The sequence below is a fragment of the Pholcus phalangioides genome, unplaced genomic scaffold (genome assembly GCF_987345545.1).
Source record: "Pholcus phalangioides strain wild (caught in Gottingen) unplaced genomic scaffold, Ppha-v1.0 ptg000010l_1, whole genome shotgun sequence".
NCBI lineage: Eukaryota > Metazoa > Arthropoda > Arachnida > Araneae > Pholcidae > Pholcus > Pholcus phalangioides.
Window position 1 is genome coordinate 18,960,049 of NW_028301603.1, and position 17,219 is coordinate 18,977,267.

General features: G+C 34.7%; 1 protein-coding gene across 4 annotated transcripts in view; it reads right to left on the reverse strand.

Annotated features, from left to right (window-relative positions):
- The window catches only part of LOC149081052 (protein Obscurin-like), a 171,191-nt gene that overhangs the window by 44,655 nt on the left and 109,317 nt on the right, over positions 1-17,219 (reverse strand). For all 4 annotated transcript variants that reach the window (XM_089237817.1, XM_089237816.1, XM_089237815.1 and 1 more), the window contains 13 exons: positions 16,503-16,608; positions 14,652-14,827; positions 14,144-14,264; positions 11,977-12,149; positions 10,646-10,754; positions 9,326-9,507; positions 8,923-9,031; positions 4,888-5,060; positions 3,298-3,409; positions 2,935-3,110; positions 2,245-2,362; positions 1,772-1,941; positions 391-505 (listed from right to left, as the gene is read on the reverse strand). In XM_089237817.1, the coding sequence (XP_089093943.1) occupies positions 391-505; positions 1,772-1,941; positions 2,245-2,362; positions 2,935-3,110; positions 3,298-3,409; positions 4,888-5,060; positions 8,923-9,031; positions 9,326-9,507; positions 10,646-10,754; positions 11,977-12,149; positions 14,144-14,264; positions 14,652-14,827; positions 16,503-16,608 (1,840 nt within the window). The remainder of the gene's footprint in view (positions 1-390; positions 506-1,771; positions 1,942-2,244; positions 2,363-2,934; positions 3,111-3,297; positions 3,410-4,887; positions 5,061-8,922; positions 9,032-9,325; positions 9,508-10,645; positions 10,755-11,976; positions 12,150-14,143; positions 14,265-14,651; positions 14,828-16,502; positions 16,609-17,219) is intronic.

The following is a 17,219-nucleotide window of genomic DNA, read 5'->3' on the forward strand; positions in this document are numbered from 1 at the left end:
TATGTATAATCACTGGTAAAAGTATATTTATCAAATTTACCAACAACGCGCTTGGCTAATATGCACAATCACTGGTAAAACTTATAAGCATATTGAAATTCAACAAACTTACCGAGACGATTGTCGATTATGAATAATAGCCAGCAGCTATTAATAATCACTGATTTATCACATTTACTGTAACATATACAGACACCATCAGACATTAATAGACGCACAGCATAATTAGTTTTAATTACCAACAGAGTTCATTTTTCACAGGCAATAGTACTTTTTACTGAGAGCTTTTGAAACAATTCATATAATATGACATTAGTTCAGTTTTATGCTCAAATATAATAAAATACATACAAGCTTATTATACGCTTAGAATTTGAAAACATTTCTAACCATGTGATAGAAGGCTGTGGATACCCAGTGACTATAGCTTCCAGTTTTCCAGGCTCACCTTCAATGAATTTTGCAGATTTAAGCTCTTTCTGAAAGGCTGGTTTCTTTCCTGGTGCTGTTCAAAAAACAATTACCATTTTTATTTAAAAGAAATTCTTTTCTATACAGTGAAACCTCACTACAACGATACTCGATATAATGATAAATCCTTCTACCTAACACACAATATTTTTTCAAACCTCGCTTGGAATAAACTCCCGTGGATATAACAATAACATTTACTACGATAAATTCCTCTATAACAATATTTTTAGCAGATTTCAAAACTGCTATAAAAATATTTTTTATATTTTGCTCAAAATTGATTTCAATATATTTTTTGAATTCCTAAACATTTTTATGTCCTTTTGAGGATGTGTAATGACATTGGTATTTCGCAATTTCTACCCAAAAAGTGTTAATGAAGTTGCAGTGTAATACTCTCTGTGCAGTACAACGAAGTATTGTGCGATAAACTACTTTATACAGGGTGAAATGACAAAATGTCGTCATTATTCATCAACTAATCAATTGGAATTTTTTATTCGGAATGAATACTCATAAATAGATTTTATGGTGGTACTAACAATGGCAATTCATAAAAGATTCCAATAACAGCATAAATTGGGCAGCGAGTGGTGATACTGCTACCTCTTGATATCATTCTTTGTCCGCAGAGTGTTGCTATATCGAGGTTTCACTGTGTGTTTATTATATGAATAGAACCGAATAGAAATTCTATATGAAAAAAAATTGCTGGTTAATTTTTAAATGATATAATTTCAAAGTTTTGGTTTCTGCTAAAATTAACAAGAATTATCAAAACAAACCAAATTTTGAAAAAATAAAAATAAAATTGGCTGAATATATTATGAAATTGAGGACTTTAACTGAAAAAGTTTTTTTAACCTTATTGAAAAAGAAAAAATATGCATACATAATAATTGATACAGAGGTAAATAAGTTATAGAGTAGGGTTCCCAGGAAAACCTGATTGATCATTTTCCTAAACTGTCTCTGACCTAAACTCCTGAAGATAGACGTATAATTTAAAAAGCCTTAACCTACCAAATGTTTTTCAAGTTTCAGTTTTTCACCTTCACAGAATTTATCTCGGACTTTCATCAAATATTTGCATATTTCCGCTGTGTGACTATTACCAAATATTTTACATTTTCCCTGACTTTGCAGGTTACTGAGAACCCTGAAGAGATGCTCTGAGCAAATTGAAAGAGAACATTTTGCACATGAGTTGCGAAATATAAATAATATTCATATGTTTGAAAGAATTTCTAAAAATTAGAAAAACTTTATAAAGTTTATGAAAAAATTTTTGCTATACCACTGACTGAAACTTTTGCAGAGGAGCAGTCTTCTCCAAGCTCATTGCTGACTTTAACGCTGTATTCACCTGCATCCTTTTCTACAACATGGTCAATACTGAGAACAGCATGTCCTTCTGGTGTTTCAGATGTATTCACATGACTAAGAAGATCTTCATCATTTTTGCACCTTGGAAAAAAATTACAACAAATATTTACGCTCTTTCCTTTTTAATTGAATACTCAAGGAATTTATTAAAAGTATAATTATTAAAAAAAACGATGCATCCTATCAATCATGAAAAAGAACATTAAATGCTTTTGGTTGTGACAAAACTTTAATCTTAATGCCACTTCTGTGGAATAGATAAACAAATCCTACTATAAAGAACAACCCAATGTGATTAACAAATCCTACTATAAAGAACAATCCAATGTGATTAACAAATCCTACTACAAACTAAGGTTTTGCTCATGACATGAAACTACTCACCAAGTAATTTTGGGTTTTGGGTTACCAGTAACTTTGGCTTCCAGTTTCAGAGGATTACCAATAACAAGTTCCTGAGGATGCAATTGTTGTACGAAGGGCTTGGTAGCTTTATCTTTGACTACAAATTACAAACAGATAAATTCATAATTATTTAGGACACTATAACAATCTTACTAAAGAAATCATATCCAAACAGAACCAATTAAACATTTATAATGACTTTACAAGAAAAAAAATGTCCAACATAAGTCACATTTGCTTATACTTAAAGTAATAATGTGCATTTTTGCAGTCTACCTATTGAGAGCAAAAAAGCTATCATTTTGAGAGTGTTTCCAGTTCCGTGTATCAATTAAAAAACCAGTTCACACTCAAAATACCTCACAAGTGAAATAGATCATAAGTATGTGATTATAAGAATGTTTGATTCATTGGAATTCTGAAGATAATATAACTATTTTTCATGAAAAGATGTCCAGGAATTTTCGAACAGAATAAATTTATATAGCATTCCATTTCTCTCCAAAATTTAATTTTCAACTCAGCGGATTATGAGGTGGATTATCGAAGCAAAATTAACATAAATAATAGACCTAATTTGACTGGGTGAAAAGCTTCTAAAAACAAATAGCAAAAAATATGATACAAGCACCAAAACACCAATGAAAAGTGAGATGTGCATTAACTCACATTGTACATCGACACCACAGTCTGTGCCAACGTGACCTTTGTCATTCGTAGCAAGGAGTTTATAATTCCCTGCATCATCGTGATTGACATCATCAATGAACAGCTCGGCAGTACCATCAGGTGAGACCTCGCTTCTCACTCTGTTACTGAACTTAAGAGGTTTTCCATCTTTAACCCTGAAAAATGAATAACAAGGAAAATTATTAGAATTATTTGTTTTATAATTATATTCTATTAAAAAAAGATTTTGAATTGGAAATTGAAAATTTTTCAATCAAGAACATCAATACTAAATTTGTCTATGAAAGGAATGATCATACTATTTCAAAAAAAATAGAGAAACGAAACAGATTAGAAACGAACCATTTAATCTGTGGCGGAGGTTGTCCCATAACCTTGGCCTTCAAGTGCAATTTATCACCTTCAATCAATTTCATGCTGTTTGGTAATTTATCTATCACTTTTGGAGCAAAGTCTACAGAATGGAAAAAATAAAGTTCTAAAACACACTAACCAAAAACACAATGCAGTCAGCACATAAATAAAAACCATGCTTTTATTTCATCTCATTGGGCCCCAAGACTTCAATGGAGCTCAATCTATATCCCTGTTCACATGTGCAAAACTGTGGTTGAATGGAATTGGTTTGGTGAATATAAACCTGTTTGGCAACTTCCTTTCTCCTAATCCCCACATTTTTTTGCAATGTGAAATTGTCGCAACCAGCAATTGCAGATGATAACCACTTGACCGCATAGTGGCTAGATGCAAAGCTGCGGGTATTTTAGCTGGAGTTTTTACAGATTCGGGTGGGGGAGTCTAACGATATCCGACAATTTTTGATAATTTGAATGAGCGATCCACGATCTAATCCTATGCGATTTCTCCCAAAGACACATGTGCGATCTTGAGGGAAACAAAATGAATTTACGCCATAGATACACTGTCATTGAATGCAGGTAGATAGCCACGAAAGTACCGTTATTTTTGGTATAAAACTCTCTGAAAAATTGGAGAATTCGGTATATAGCCTTTCATTCAAAGGACCCAGGAAGATATTTCCTCAGCCTATTCTTTGATAGCCCGTGCGGGTTTTACTAACAACAGTATTCTTTCTTTGTACTTTAAAGCCATAAAACTACTTTCCAAAGCCACGAAATAGTGCGATTATGATTGATGGCAGGAAGAGGATAAAAATAAAAAAGTGTGCTGAAGAGAGAGTCCCTCTGGGGCTTTTTTTTTCAACTTTTTCTCTTTGCCTCGGAAAGAATGCATCCCTCGAGTGAACAAAATATATTTATTTTTATTATATTTTACATTTTAATATTTATATGCGTTCTTTTTCGTACATTCCGGGAATTTCATGTGCGTCAGTCGCAATTTCTGCGTGCCCCAAACTGAAATTGGCGCTAATGCGCAGGGATTCGGTGCCTTGGAACATCATGTAGCAAAAGAACCATCTCGGCGTAGTTTTCGCTTGCATCCCTGCTATTGCAGAGTGAAAAAAAAGACTGATATTTTTCATGTAAACGGGGCTTACATTTCTGTTACAGAAACGTCTGAATTCAACTAATTGATTAAAATGACTAATTTTTCAGTTTAATCCCGACCGTGTAAATTACTATCACGATACAACATATTATAATACATCAAGGAAAGAAACTTTCTGGATATTATTGCCGAGGTGAACTTGGGGAGAAAGTTCAACTTGTCTCCAATTGGGAATCAAACTACAGTCCTTTTGCAAAGCCCACATGTCCGGTTTTCAAGATGACTGGGGTAGACGATTCTCTCTTCTCTGAGAGAAAGTCTTTCTCCTTAACATTAAATTTTGTTTTACTTGAAAATTCCAAATAGACTATCGAAAATAAATTATTAGAATATTAAAAAAAAAAAAACATTGGTCTCCGAGTGTTCGTGAATTAGAATTCAATTGATTTTGTAACATTATACCTTGAATTTTCGCATTAGCTCTGCTTGTTGCTTCACCAGCATTATTACTGGCTTTGCACATGTAAATTCCAGCGTCTTTGATAAGAGCTTTGCTCACGTGTAAACTAACAACATTTTCTTTATGAGAAGCTGCAAAGTGATCATCTGAAGAAAGATCAATATTGTCCTTGCACCTAAAAACAGTAATGATAATTTTTTTACAATATTTATACAATAACCCAGAAGGCATGAAAATAAAATTTTTGATAGGTATCAACAATTTATTGACTGGTTATGAGCATATTTGTAGTTCCGTGAACAAACCTTGTTAATGGGTCATCGGTCAACCAGAGGTAAATGCATTAAATTGCCTCCGCCACAGACTCGTAATTTCCCTCTTTTCTTATTGTGATAAGGAGAGCCCGGATTATATGCAAATGCATAAGTGCATATGCCATTACATATTTTAGCACATTTCAAAGTTAGTGCGCTTATAAATGCATAAATCACCGAAATTTCAGAAGTGCATATTTTTGTGTGAACGTTTATTTAAGCTCAAAATAAAATTTTTTAAATTATTTTTCAAATAAATATTGCTCATAATATTTTCATGACATCCGTTTTATTCCCGAAGGCGGGATTTATTGAATTAATGCAATTAAGTACAGTTTGTAGAACTGTATTTTCCAAATATCAACCGTTTTATTGTGAGACAACTTCTAGAGATATGCCAAAAGCGTTAATTTTTTAATAGCCAGATTCTTTTATTTGTTACTCTGTTGGTACACATTTCAGAATTTTTAATTTCTCAGGATTTTTTAGTGTATATTTTGGGGTTTTCACGCATATTTTGGTATTTTAAAGTGGACATTTTGGTATTTTAAAGTGGACATTTTGGTATTTTAAAGTGGACATTTTGGTATTTTAAAGTGGACATTTTGGTATTTTAAAGTGGACATTTTGGTATTTTAAAGTGCATATTTTGGCATTTTGAAGTGCATATTTTGGCATTTTAAAGTGTATATTTGCATATATTGGAGAATATTTCGCTACTTTTTTTAATGAATTTAATCCGGGCTCTAGTAATTAGTGATTTTCATCCAACTATGGAAATTGTTTATTTTGATCGAAAGCAAAACCCACTTGCAGAAATTGAATCCTTTGTGTTGGCTTCTTTTCACATTAACTCTTACTGCATAGCAGAAAGTTTTACAGCCAAATTTTAGATAATACAAAAAATAATAATACATTATTAATAATAATAATTCTAACACAATTGACACGCTTAAAAAGAAATACGGTAAACATGTTGGGGTAAATCGAGAAGCTATCCATACTTAGAGAGGTAAGATAACCATAAATATTTTTAAGGATATTGTATTATATTTTATCTTGCATATATAGTTCTTATAATTGCATTTTCAATTGGATTGCATTTTTAATTATTGCTGCTGTATTATTAAATGATGCTGTATTTTAGAAGTATATGACATGCACATTTTTTATAGGCATCTTTTTCTCAGCCACCTCGTTGGGAATTTTGCCGGTTGTGGCCTTGTATTTGTATAGAATAATTGATGATTATACGATGATGAATTGATGACAATAATAATCAATGGTAGAACGACTAATAATACTAATTTCCTATAAAAAAAGATAGTTAAAATGTTATTTACTTTATAGATTGCAAAAATTGTGTGGTGGTTGTCTTTCTCAGTCATACCTAGCGGTTTGACTAAAAAGTTGCAGAATTTAGATTCAGGAATAAACAAGTCGTTTGAAAGCAAAGCTAGAGTCTATTAGGAGAAAAAAGTGGATTACTGAAGGAATTCATTCCTGCACAAAAGGTGGAAATTTACGCCGAGCTTCCTGTGCTGAAGTATGTCAGTGGGTTAGTGATGCCCGAAAAGATATAAAAAAACTATAAACAGTTCATTCCCAAAATGTGTCCTTAAAACTGTGGACTCCAGTGATTCTGACTCTGAAAATCTTCTTGAGGATTACACTGACTTTTTCAAATTGGATGAACTGTTACGCTTATTTAATTCTGATTCCGATGAGTCTGAATTTGCAGGTTTTTGATTGAACTGTAAATTTTGTTTTGTGTGTAAATAATGCTACTGTTTCGTAAATAAATTTCATCAATTAGCCTACCAATGGATTAATCAATGGAACACCAGGTAAGTTTCCATTTTTTTTTAATCCTGCGGATAATACACCACCGCGGATCATACATTGTTTTCTTTCTTCGAATTTTACATGTGGACTATGCACCACCGCGGATTATACGCAGGAAAATACGGTAATCTAAATTATACTCAAATCATAACAGTCATGTTATGTCCATAGATTTTATTAACATTATTCATTTCCAGTATTTTAAAAAATCAATTAAAAACAGCAAGATTAAAACTTTTTCAATATGTATTAACAATAAAACAAATTTCAAACTGGAAAAGCTAAAATAATTTAACTAAACTTCTATTGAAAATGAAATAAAGCTATTAAGCAACAAAAACTTTTGTCATACTAGTTCAAGGATATGACATATTGTTTGGAAAAAGAAGATTACTTCAAAAAAGTTGACGAATTGGAAGCTAATGAAATCACACACAAATTTCATACTTTGTTATACGTCATTCGACACTGGTCATGAATTTGTGAACCCCTGGTTAAGCTGTGGTGGTCGAGTGGTTATAGTGCCGGACTCGTGATGCGAGGATCCGGGTTCGAACCCCACAGTGGTGGTCGGCTGAAGTTGGTTTTCTGTGGTTCCCAACTTCAAGGCGCAAATGCGAGCCGATCTCCCCGTTAAAAAGTCTCGCCACAGAGAGCAACAGTCCTACAACGGTAAATCATTCAATCATAACACTTCACTCATAGTTAGAAAAACTGGGGGCAGATGACAGCACTACACATAACAAGCATTACACAGAAACAAAACTTTACGTCAGGTTGCACTACACGTACACGCATATTCCCGCAAGTACCGATTCGTTGGGGGTTTCGCGGGGGGGGGGGTGCATGTGTGGTGTAGCAGTAGTAGGTGGGGCCTTCAAAAATGGCTCGGGGATCCATGATGTCTTAAGTCAGCCACCTCGTTGGGCAATTTGCCTGTTGTGGCGTTGTATTTGTATTTGTATTTGTATATGACCTCATAAAAAAGATTTCGTTTTATAATTTGTTTGGAAACTACGAATAGTTAAACAAGGTGTCTCATAAATTCGTAAAGTAGTTTAAAAGTTGAAGGAATTGGTATATTTTTTGAATGCGGTTTGTAAAAAAGTCATTCTTACTAGGGGGGGAGTATTTTTTTCTGGTACAGATGAAAAGTTCAAATTTTGGTCAATAGAGGGTGCTGCACGAAAGCTAATCACAACTTCACAAACTCTGGCCACATCGCTGTATTGCAATTTACTGCCATAAATGAGATGGGTTGGAAATGAAAAGACACTGTCTATCGGTGGTCGCCTCAAGTTCGTAAGGAAAAATATCTTATCTATATCCTCCCTCGGAATCGAACCCAGGACCGTGACAGCAACCTCCACGGTGGTAGACGAGCATCTTACCATCACCACGCCACTCGGGCGCTAAAGCAAATCACTGGAAATGTGCAAATCAGAGTCATATAAAATGCAGGGTGTATGATCAACTGCTCATTTCTGAACCACCCTGTTACTTGTGCTTACATAAGTTTCTCATTGTGATTCTGACATTGGTGGGTGAAGCACTATTGGTGAAGTTGTTTTACTTCAGCCACGAATCACTGACTGAGGATTTACAAACATTTCGGACACAGAAGAGATTCAAGAAAGGTTCAGGTCCGAAATTAGGGGATTTGTTTTCACACAGTGCTATCTATTGACGAAAATTTGAACTATTTTTTTCTCTGCAACAAAAAAAGAAAAATTAATTAAAAAAAAATCCCCCTTTGAAAGAATAACGCTTCTGCAAATCACATTTAAATGTACCAATTCCTTCAATTTTTTAATACAAATTTTCAAACTATTTACGGAACATATTTCAAAGATAATTTACGAGAAAATTTTACCTTACCATGTTATAGTTGGTGTTGGATAGCCATGTACTTCAGCCGAGAATGTGAAACCATCATCAATATCTACAGCCTGGTCCTTCAGTTCCTTTGTGAATATTGGAGCTTGGGCTTTTGAAATAACAAAAATGAATAAATTAAGATTAACCTTTACAAACCCCTGAATCCCCCTTGAATCAAAAAATAAGTAAAATTCCATCTTAATTTATTCAAAACAGCAGAACCCTGACTGATAAACTGGGGGAAACTGATATATATCAGGGAACACCATCATGTTGGTCCCCATGTTATTTTATGGAGTTCAGAAAGTACATTTTCATAATCCTGTAGTAAGATCCTTTTTCTTGAAAAGACTTCTGTTTTTTGATCTCCCATTTTTAAACCAGAAAAGACAATTTATATCACCTTTTATTTTTATTCTACAAGACGCCTCGGCAGAACCATCTGAATTGGTAGCGACACAAGTGTATCCTCCAACATCGGCATCCTTCACGCTGTTCAACTCAACTGCATGCCTGTTGGCTTGTGCATCTTCTATTATTTGGCATTTGTTATCGGATGACTTTAAGATGTCACCTTCTTTCATCCTGAAAAGAATAAAAAATTCTGTGACTATTTAACTTATAAATACACCATTTTTTTTATACATTTCTCGTTCACCCATACCATAGTTACCTTAAGAATAAGTTACATAAGTGATAACACGGTTCGTTCTCTTTGAAGGTAAAAACAAAAATCAAGGACTATTCAAGCACTTTGCGGGAAATTTTTAAATTAAAATTCGATCAACATTTACTCATTTAAAATTTCGAGTTTGAAATGATGATTTATTAAAGATACATAATTTTTCAAAACAATCTCATTTCAACTTGTAGACCGGCGTTTCTCAACATTTTATGATTTGCGGAGCCCTTTTCAGTGTATAATTTCTATGGCGGAGCCTTGTTTGAGTAGAGGAGCCCTTTTTAATATATATAGTCAATCCTGCTTATAATGTTCCCATTTAGAACGTTTTCCCGCTTAGTACGACTTATTTTCGTGGTCCCAATCTTAATTAATTCTCATTGAGATTTCCTATTTAAAGTGTTTTCCCGCCTACGACGTTTTCTATAACGGTTTTTTTGAAAAACGTTATAAATGGGATCCATTGTAATTTACATGGCGGAACCCTTTAGGTCTCTTTTTTTTATTTATCAAATTTTTTGATTCATTTCATTTTGATGATTTTTCAGAGACTTTTAAAGACTTGGAAATGAAATTTTCCTTTTTAAGGATTTTTAAGGCCTGTACAAACCCTGGACTCATAACTTTAATCCATTTAGAGATCATGACCATGACATAATAATGCACGATGGTATCTTGACCAAAAACACATACTCATGACACTCATATAACATAACACTTATACAGTGAGACCTTTTAAGTCCAGAAACCCATAATCCGGAAACTTCGGCCGGAAATTATTTCCCTTTACCAGGGTCTTGGACGTTTTTCCTTCACCCAAATCCTGTTTCGGCTTTATCTTATTAATATTTGCATACCTCTCCGGTGGCATTATTAGTACCTATCGTTCAGTACTTTTTTGTGAAAATAGACACAATGCGCAAATTCTCTTAATTTTGCACACGAGTGTAAATGATTTCAATAATGCAATGACAAAGAAATAAAAACAGTAAATAAATAACAATGAGGAAACAAGGATTCGAACTAAATCCTCCCATTTACCATTTAACTTTAGGAATTGGAAATCCGGAAACTTTAGCCTTGATGCGAACTGGAGAACCATAGGCAACTTCAGCATCCTCTATTCCTTCGATTTGAGGTGCCACTGGTTCTAAATATACATGCATTTAAAAAAATGTAAGTTTAAAAAAATACAAAATGTGTAAAACTTGAATCGTACTAGTTATAGGATTTGATTTTACCAAACAATAACTACCAGTAAAGTAACATGATCTATGGTTATAACAAGCTATGGAAACCATTTAACATGCAAGTTTCGCATTAAGATTCTTATTGAAAAATTATAAAGTTCATTAATTAATTAAAAACATTACGCAGGGTGTCCTGTAAGTCCTAATTCATCCTTTATCTCAACAAATGTTCCTTGTGGAGAACGAGGATGTTTTTTTTTTTTTTTTTTTTAATTTAAAAGCTCAAAATGTGTTCACCAATTACCCTGTACCAGTTTCAACAGTGGCCCGATTGGCGCCGTGGTAAGATGCTCGTCTTCCACTACGAAGGTTGGCGTCAAGGCCCATGGGTTCGAATCCATTCAAAAGGACATCAGAAAAAAGTTTATCAACTGAACCTGGGGTGACCGCCGATAGACTGCACTTTCATTTCTCACCCAACTCCACTGATTGGAAATTTCCCTATGGCGATATATGAGCGGAGTTGGTGTGCGGTAAAGTAGTAGTTTCAAGAGTGAAAATACATTGAGTCATGTGTTTAAATTTTTATACGGTTCCCTTGTCCTCTAATTTCTAATTAAACAGTTGTTGCCCTGGTCTTTCTTGAGGCCAAAAAAAAATTCTCAATTGCGCACTGAGGTATTTAAATTCAAAAATCTGAGAAAAGTTCTGAAAGAACAGTATAGATAAGGAAAAAAAGAGCATTGTCGGTTATTTTATGCTGCCCATTCCATACCTATTTCCAATTTTTGAATTCAAATGTCTCAGCGAATAGATGGGGCAACAACTTTCTAATTTGAAGGTAAGACGACAAGGGGGCCCATGTGAAAATATGGATCTTTTATTTTTTATGATCCACCGCATTTTCACTCTTAAAACTGGTACAGTGTGATTCCTGAACACATTCCGAGCGTTTTTCAAGTTAGAACCCATACCTCCACGACAAACAGTTGATGAGGTAAAGGGAGAATTAGACTTGCAGGAAACCCTGTGTAACAACTGATAGTGTCAGTTCAGCGATGCTAGGAATAAGATCAAACAAGTTTCCTCCTTGAAAATCACGGCTACGACATGATTATTTTGTAATTAAGAAACACCGTAGCTCAATGAATTCATATTTCTTTTTTTTGTTTAGAAATTTACCTTTGACAGTCAGCACAGACTTTTCTGCAGCTTTGCCATACTCATTCACAGCTTCGCATTTGTAAGTTGCACTGTCACTGAGTTTTAGGTTCTTCACGACGAGACTATATGTTTGATCTTCACATTTTATGATGGCTTCTTCACTTTCCTTGATTTCTCCATCGTTTTTAAACCTATAATAAATGCAAGATTTATGATTTTACGAGGCTATCGAAACATAAATGCTAGTTTGAACGGCTCATCTGCATAAAAACACAGTGATAACTCGATATAATAAGAAGATAATTCATTCCAGAATAAAATTTGTTAGTCGAAACCAGATTTCCCATACGTTTCGATGAAAAAAACGTTTAATTCCTTCCAGGAACTGTCCGAAATTTCAAAGTAACTTTCATGAAAAAACACTCTAAAAAATAAAACAACATAAATTGACAGAAGGCTTAGATAAACAGCTTTACAATTGGATGGAGAATTTAAAGGAAATGAAAAAAAAATGAATATATTTTTAAATTTCACACTATGCAGTCATTGTGGATCGTAACCCACACTCTGCTAGGAAAATTTTTCAGTGGGACTTGATCAAGCTCACGGGCAGAGCGAAGGTGAAACAGTGTCGGGTGCACCGACGGCCTGGGTCGCCCATAATTAGTTGGGGACCCGGAGCCAGAGCGTACTATGCGGTCAGGTTTGTGAGCCATAGCAGGGGAAAAAAACGTGTCTGGTATGCTTTATAGAATGGTTGGAATGCTATATAGAATGGAATGGTGGTATATGCTATATAGAATGGAATGGTGGTATATGCTATATAGAATGGAATGGTGGTATATGCTATATAGAATGGAATGGTGGTATATGCTATATAGAATGGAATGGTGGTATATGCTATATAGAATGGAATGGTAGTATATGGGTATATGCTATATGGAATGGTTGGGATGCTATATAGAATGGAATGGTGGTATATGCTATATAGAATGGAATGGTGGTATATGCTATATAGAATGGAATGGTGGTATATGCTATATAGAATGGAATGGTGGTATATGCTATATAGAATGGAATGGTTGGGATGCTATATAGAATGGAATGGTGGTATATGGGTATATGCTATATGGAATGGTTGGGATGCTATATAGAATGGAATGGTGGTATATGGGTATATGCTATATGGAATGGTTGGGATGCTATATAGAATGGAATGGTGGTATATGCTATATAGAATGGAATGGTGGTATATGCTATATGGAATGGTTGGGATGCTATATAGAATGGAAAACACGCACGAACGCACGAACACACAAATGAATATTTTCTTAGCTTTCATTTTACATGAAATGGCTCAAAATATTTCAGAAATGGAAACAGAGGTGTCTCTGGAAAGCAATTCTGAGGAAGACAGAAATTAATCCTGACTAAGTGACAATTACTAATTGGATTAATTTGTATTGGCAATTTAGCTCACAACGTGGCTAATTTACGTTGGTGCGTGCGTCCATTTCAACAAAAACATGCGTTAGTCGAATCCGTATTCATCAGCAAAGGCAGAAAAATGTAAAAAAAAAATTCATTTGCTGAAACATTCGTAAGCTGAGGTATCACTGTGTTCCAGAAAATGTGTCATGCAAGTCCTTGAAATGAGCAAAGGATGAAACAAAATGCAGGATGTCACAGATTTATCCCACGGGAGGACATCTATGATTATTCTACCATCTTCTCGGAACATATTTACACTTCTTGTTTGGCATCCTTACATTGCCGACTTATAGCAGTTGCCAACTTGGCAATATTTACAGAGATATGCACCACCGAATATTAACAGGTGAGAGATTACGTAATAAATGATAAATAATCACTATTTGCATAATTTTCGTAACAGCTGTATTCATGTAATAATCCATTTACATTCAAAAAGTACTATTTTACTAAATAAAATTTCAGGGTGTTTGAAATCTCCCTCAGGATGTCATACATCTCTCTCAAATTTTTAATGTGCACACACGTATAAAAATTGATTGATTATAATAAACTAATATTTACTGAAAAACTGATAATAAACTTATACAATGATTTAAACACAATTCAAATTTAAAGGCAATAATCTACTTATAATGAACTAAATACAAGTTTCCCCTATATAACATATAATCAGATAATATGTTTCTCATACCATGTTGCTTTAGGCTGGGGTTTTCCATCAATTTTAGCTTCAAATTTCACAGCATCTCCAACAACTATAACTTGATCATACAGATGAGTAAGGAACACGGGGCTCAGGGTATCTTTTTTAGCTAAAGAACCAAAAGGAAGAATACAAATGTGAGGATTTGAAACATGGCGGAATAAAACATCTTTGGTATAACACACATGTGTTCATGTCTTCAACATGTGGCTCGTGAAAGTGATTTTGCGGTGACGTGATGATGAAAAAAGCTTACACGTTACGAAATTTATAGAAATGCTGAGAAAGAAAACCCCCCTCAAATAAGAAATTCATCCATTTTCCATTCAACGAAGAAGGTCCTTATAAATGACCGTCGACTGTATAATCTGGATTACCATTTTCGATTTCAATTTTAAGAAAAAAAAATCATTCTACGGATGTTAACATTAAGCATGCATTGTGAAGAATTTTGATGGATGAAAAAAAAAATAAATAAGTGAAAATGATTGCTTACACTTAACAGTCACATTTGCTGATTGACTGGCTTCACCAACAGAGTTTTTGGCTTTGCACGTATAAGACCCACTGTGAGCAACTTGTGAATTGTTGATGATCAGTTTGTAGTTTTCACCTTCCTCTTTCCTCTGAAAATGCTTGTCTTTATCAGGTATTTCTTTCTTGTCTTTAAGCCTTAAAAAAAAACCCCCCATAAAATGACTATTAGAAATAAAATTACTTCACTGACTTTGCCGCTGTGGTGGTCGAGTGGTTATAGTGCCGGACTCGTGATGCGAGGATCCGGGTTCGAACCCCACAGTGGTGGTCGGCTGAAGTTGGTTTTCTGTGGTTCCCAACTTCAAGGCGCAAATGCGAGCCGATCTCCCCGTTAAAAAGTCTCGCCACAGAGAGCAACAGTCCTACAACGGTAAATCATTCAACCATAACACTTCACTCATAGTTAGTAAAACTGGGGGCAGATGACAGCACTACACATAACAAGCATTACACAGAAACAAACTTTACGTCAGGTTGCACTACACGTACACGCACATTCCCGCACGTACCGATTCGTTGGGGGTTCCGCGGGGGGGGGGCGTTGCATGTGTGGTGTAGCTGTAGTTGGTAGGGGCTCAGGGATCAGCCACCTCGTTGGGCAATTTGCCTGTTGTGGCGTTGTATTTGTATTTGTATTGTATTTGTATATGCTAATCTTTATTAGTAAATAAGATATGAATAAGAAATTTTTTAGTACTGAATATGAGATGTAGCCCGTATGAGGTTTTCACAGCCGTCATGAATTGAGAGTCTACCAAGGGCAGAGGGAATAGAGAAACATCTTTTTTTATGATAGACTCTATGCCTTAACCCTAGAATACTAACTAAAACAAAAGCTGATAAAAACAGCATGCTAACTGCCGATACCTCTACTTTTCTAAGACGTAGAGTTAGTATTCTAGGGTTAATACAAATCGAATTTATGATAGCCAATGCGCGGATCAACTGAGAGTCTATACATTCTTAATTAATGACAACCGTACATTTATGTACAGTTTATCGAATTCCTTTTGTTCCTTGTTATTTTCAGCAGCGTGAAAGATAAAGGATGTTCCAAGATTGTAAGGACATCATAATTCATGTTTCACAGAGATATGGAGCAATCCCTCAAAGTTTGGAGCATACTGCTTTGGTTTTCAGAGCATTCTCGTTCCACACAACCATACGTGAAATGCATGTCCACCTTTCCATATGTTTTGCAATCAACGATAAGTGCCAAAACAAGCGCTTTATGCGTGCAATGACAGTGCCGTCTAACGGTTCAGCACAAGGTAGCATGTCTTATAACCATGTATGACAAAAATGTTTGTTTATAGATGTGTTCTATCACTCCTCGAAGTTTTGTTTGCCCATAAGTTCTGAATCATCCTGTATACTTATCACCCACCTCACTGAGAGATTTGCCTATTGTGACCAAGAATTTTTAGTTGTAATTTGTTAATCAATAATAATACACCGTAGACACCTTAGGATGGTGCTAACCACCAGCGTTAAGGTAACAATCCAGAAGAACACAAACTTGTACCGAATATGAATTTTCGCCACAAGAAACTCTCTCAATTGCAAACAATAGTTTGATGTATTTTCTCAAAGAGTTGTGCATTGTAAGCACGGAATGCTTACATGCAGCTTCAGTCGCTTAATGTAAGCAAGTCATAAAAATGTGAATGTTGCTTACTTAGTTAATTTTCAGTATTCAATATGCCTAAACATTTTTTTTATAAGCACCCATACATTTTTTTATTAATTAATTTCAATTATTTAAGAAAAAAATTGAAATATAATAATCAAAAGCGAAAAAAATCCATACCATGTAACAACTGGTTTGGGGTTTCCTTTAATTTCAGCTTCAAGACAAACATTCTCGCCATCAAGAGTTACAATGTCATTGAGATCTTTGGTGAACCTTGGCTTCTCTGCAACATTAACATGAAAAAGTTCTCAAAACTCTCTCTCTCTCTCTCTCTCTCTCTCTCTCTCTCTCTCTATATATATATATATATATATATATATATACGGGGTGATTATAAAAAAACTATCCCGACATATGGGGCCCTAACTATCATACCATTCACAGAAACTGAATGAAATTTTGGCATAAGGTATTCTGAGGTATGCGCTCAAGAATGATATGGAAAACAACAGTGTCACTCTAACAGTTACGGTTATAGTGAGAAAATTTTGAAAATATCAAATGGCAACACCAAGTTTTTTGTATTGGAATGCGATCTCCATACTGAAAAACACTAAATAACGTTGGAATGGCACCTGTAGCACTTTGCCGTGTACCAGAGCATTAATGCTCGTTTCATTCGTCACACGGTTTCTTCGGCTGAGATCCCAGCCTGATTAGTCCTCCACAAGGTCATGTGGAAAATTTGTGAAACACAATAAAATGCTTTATTGTGCTTTAAGCTATTGTTATTAAGCTTTATGTTGCTTCTCTGTCCTTATTGGTTGTCCTCACTTTTAGCCTATCTACCGCCGGTGATTTTCATGCTACAGTTGCCGTTCGAACGCTATTTAG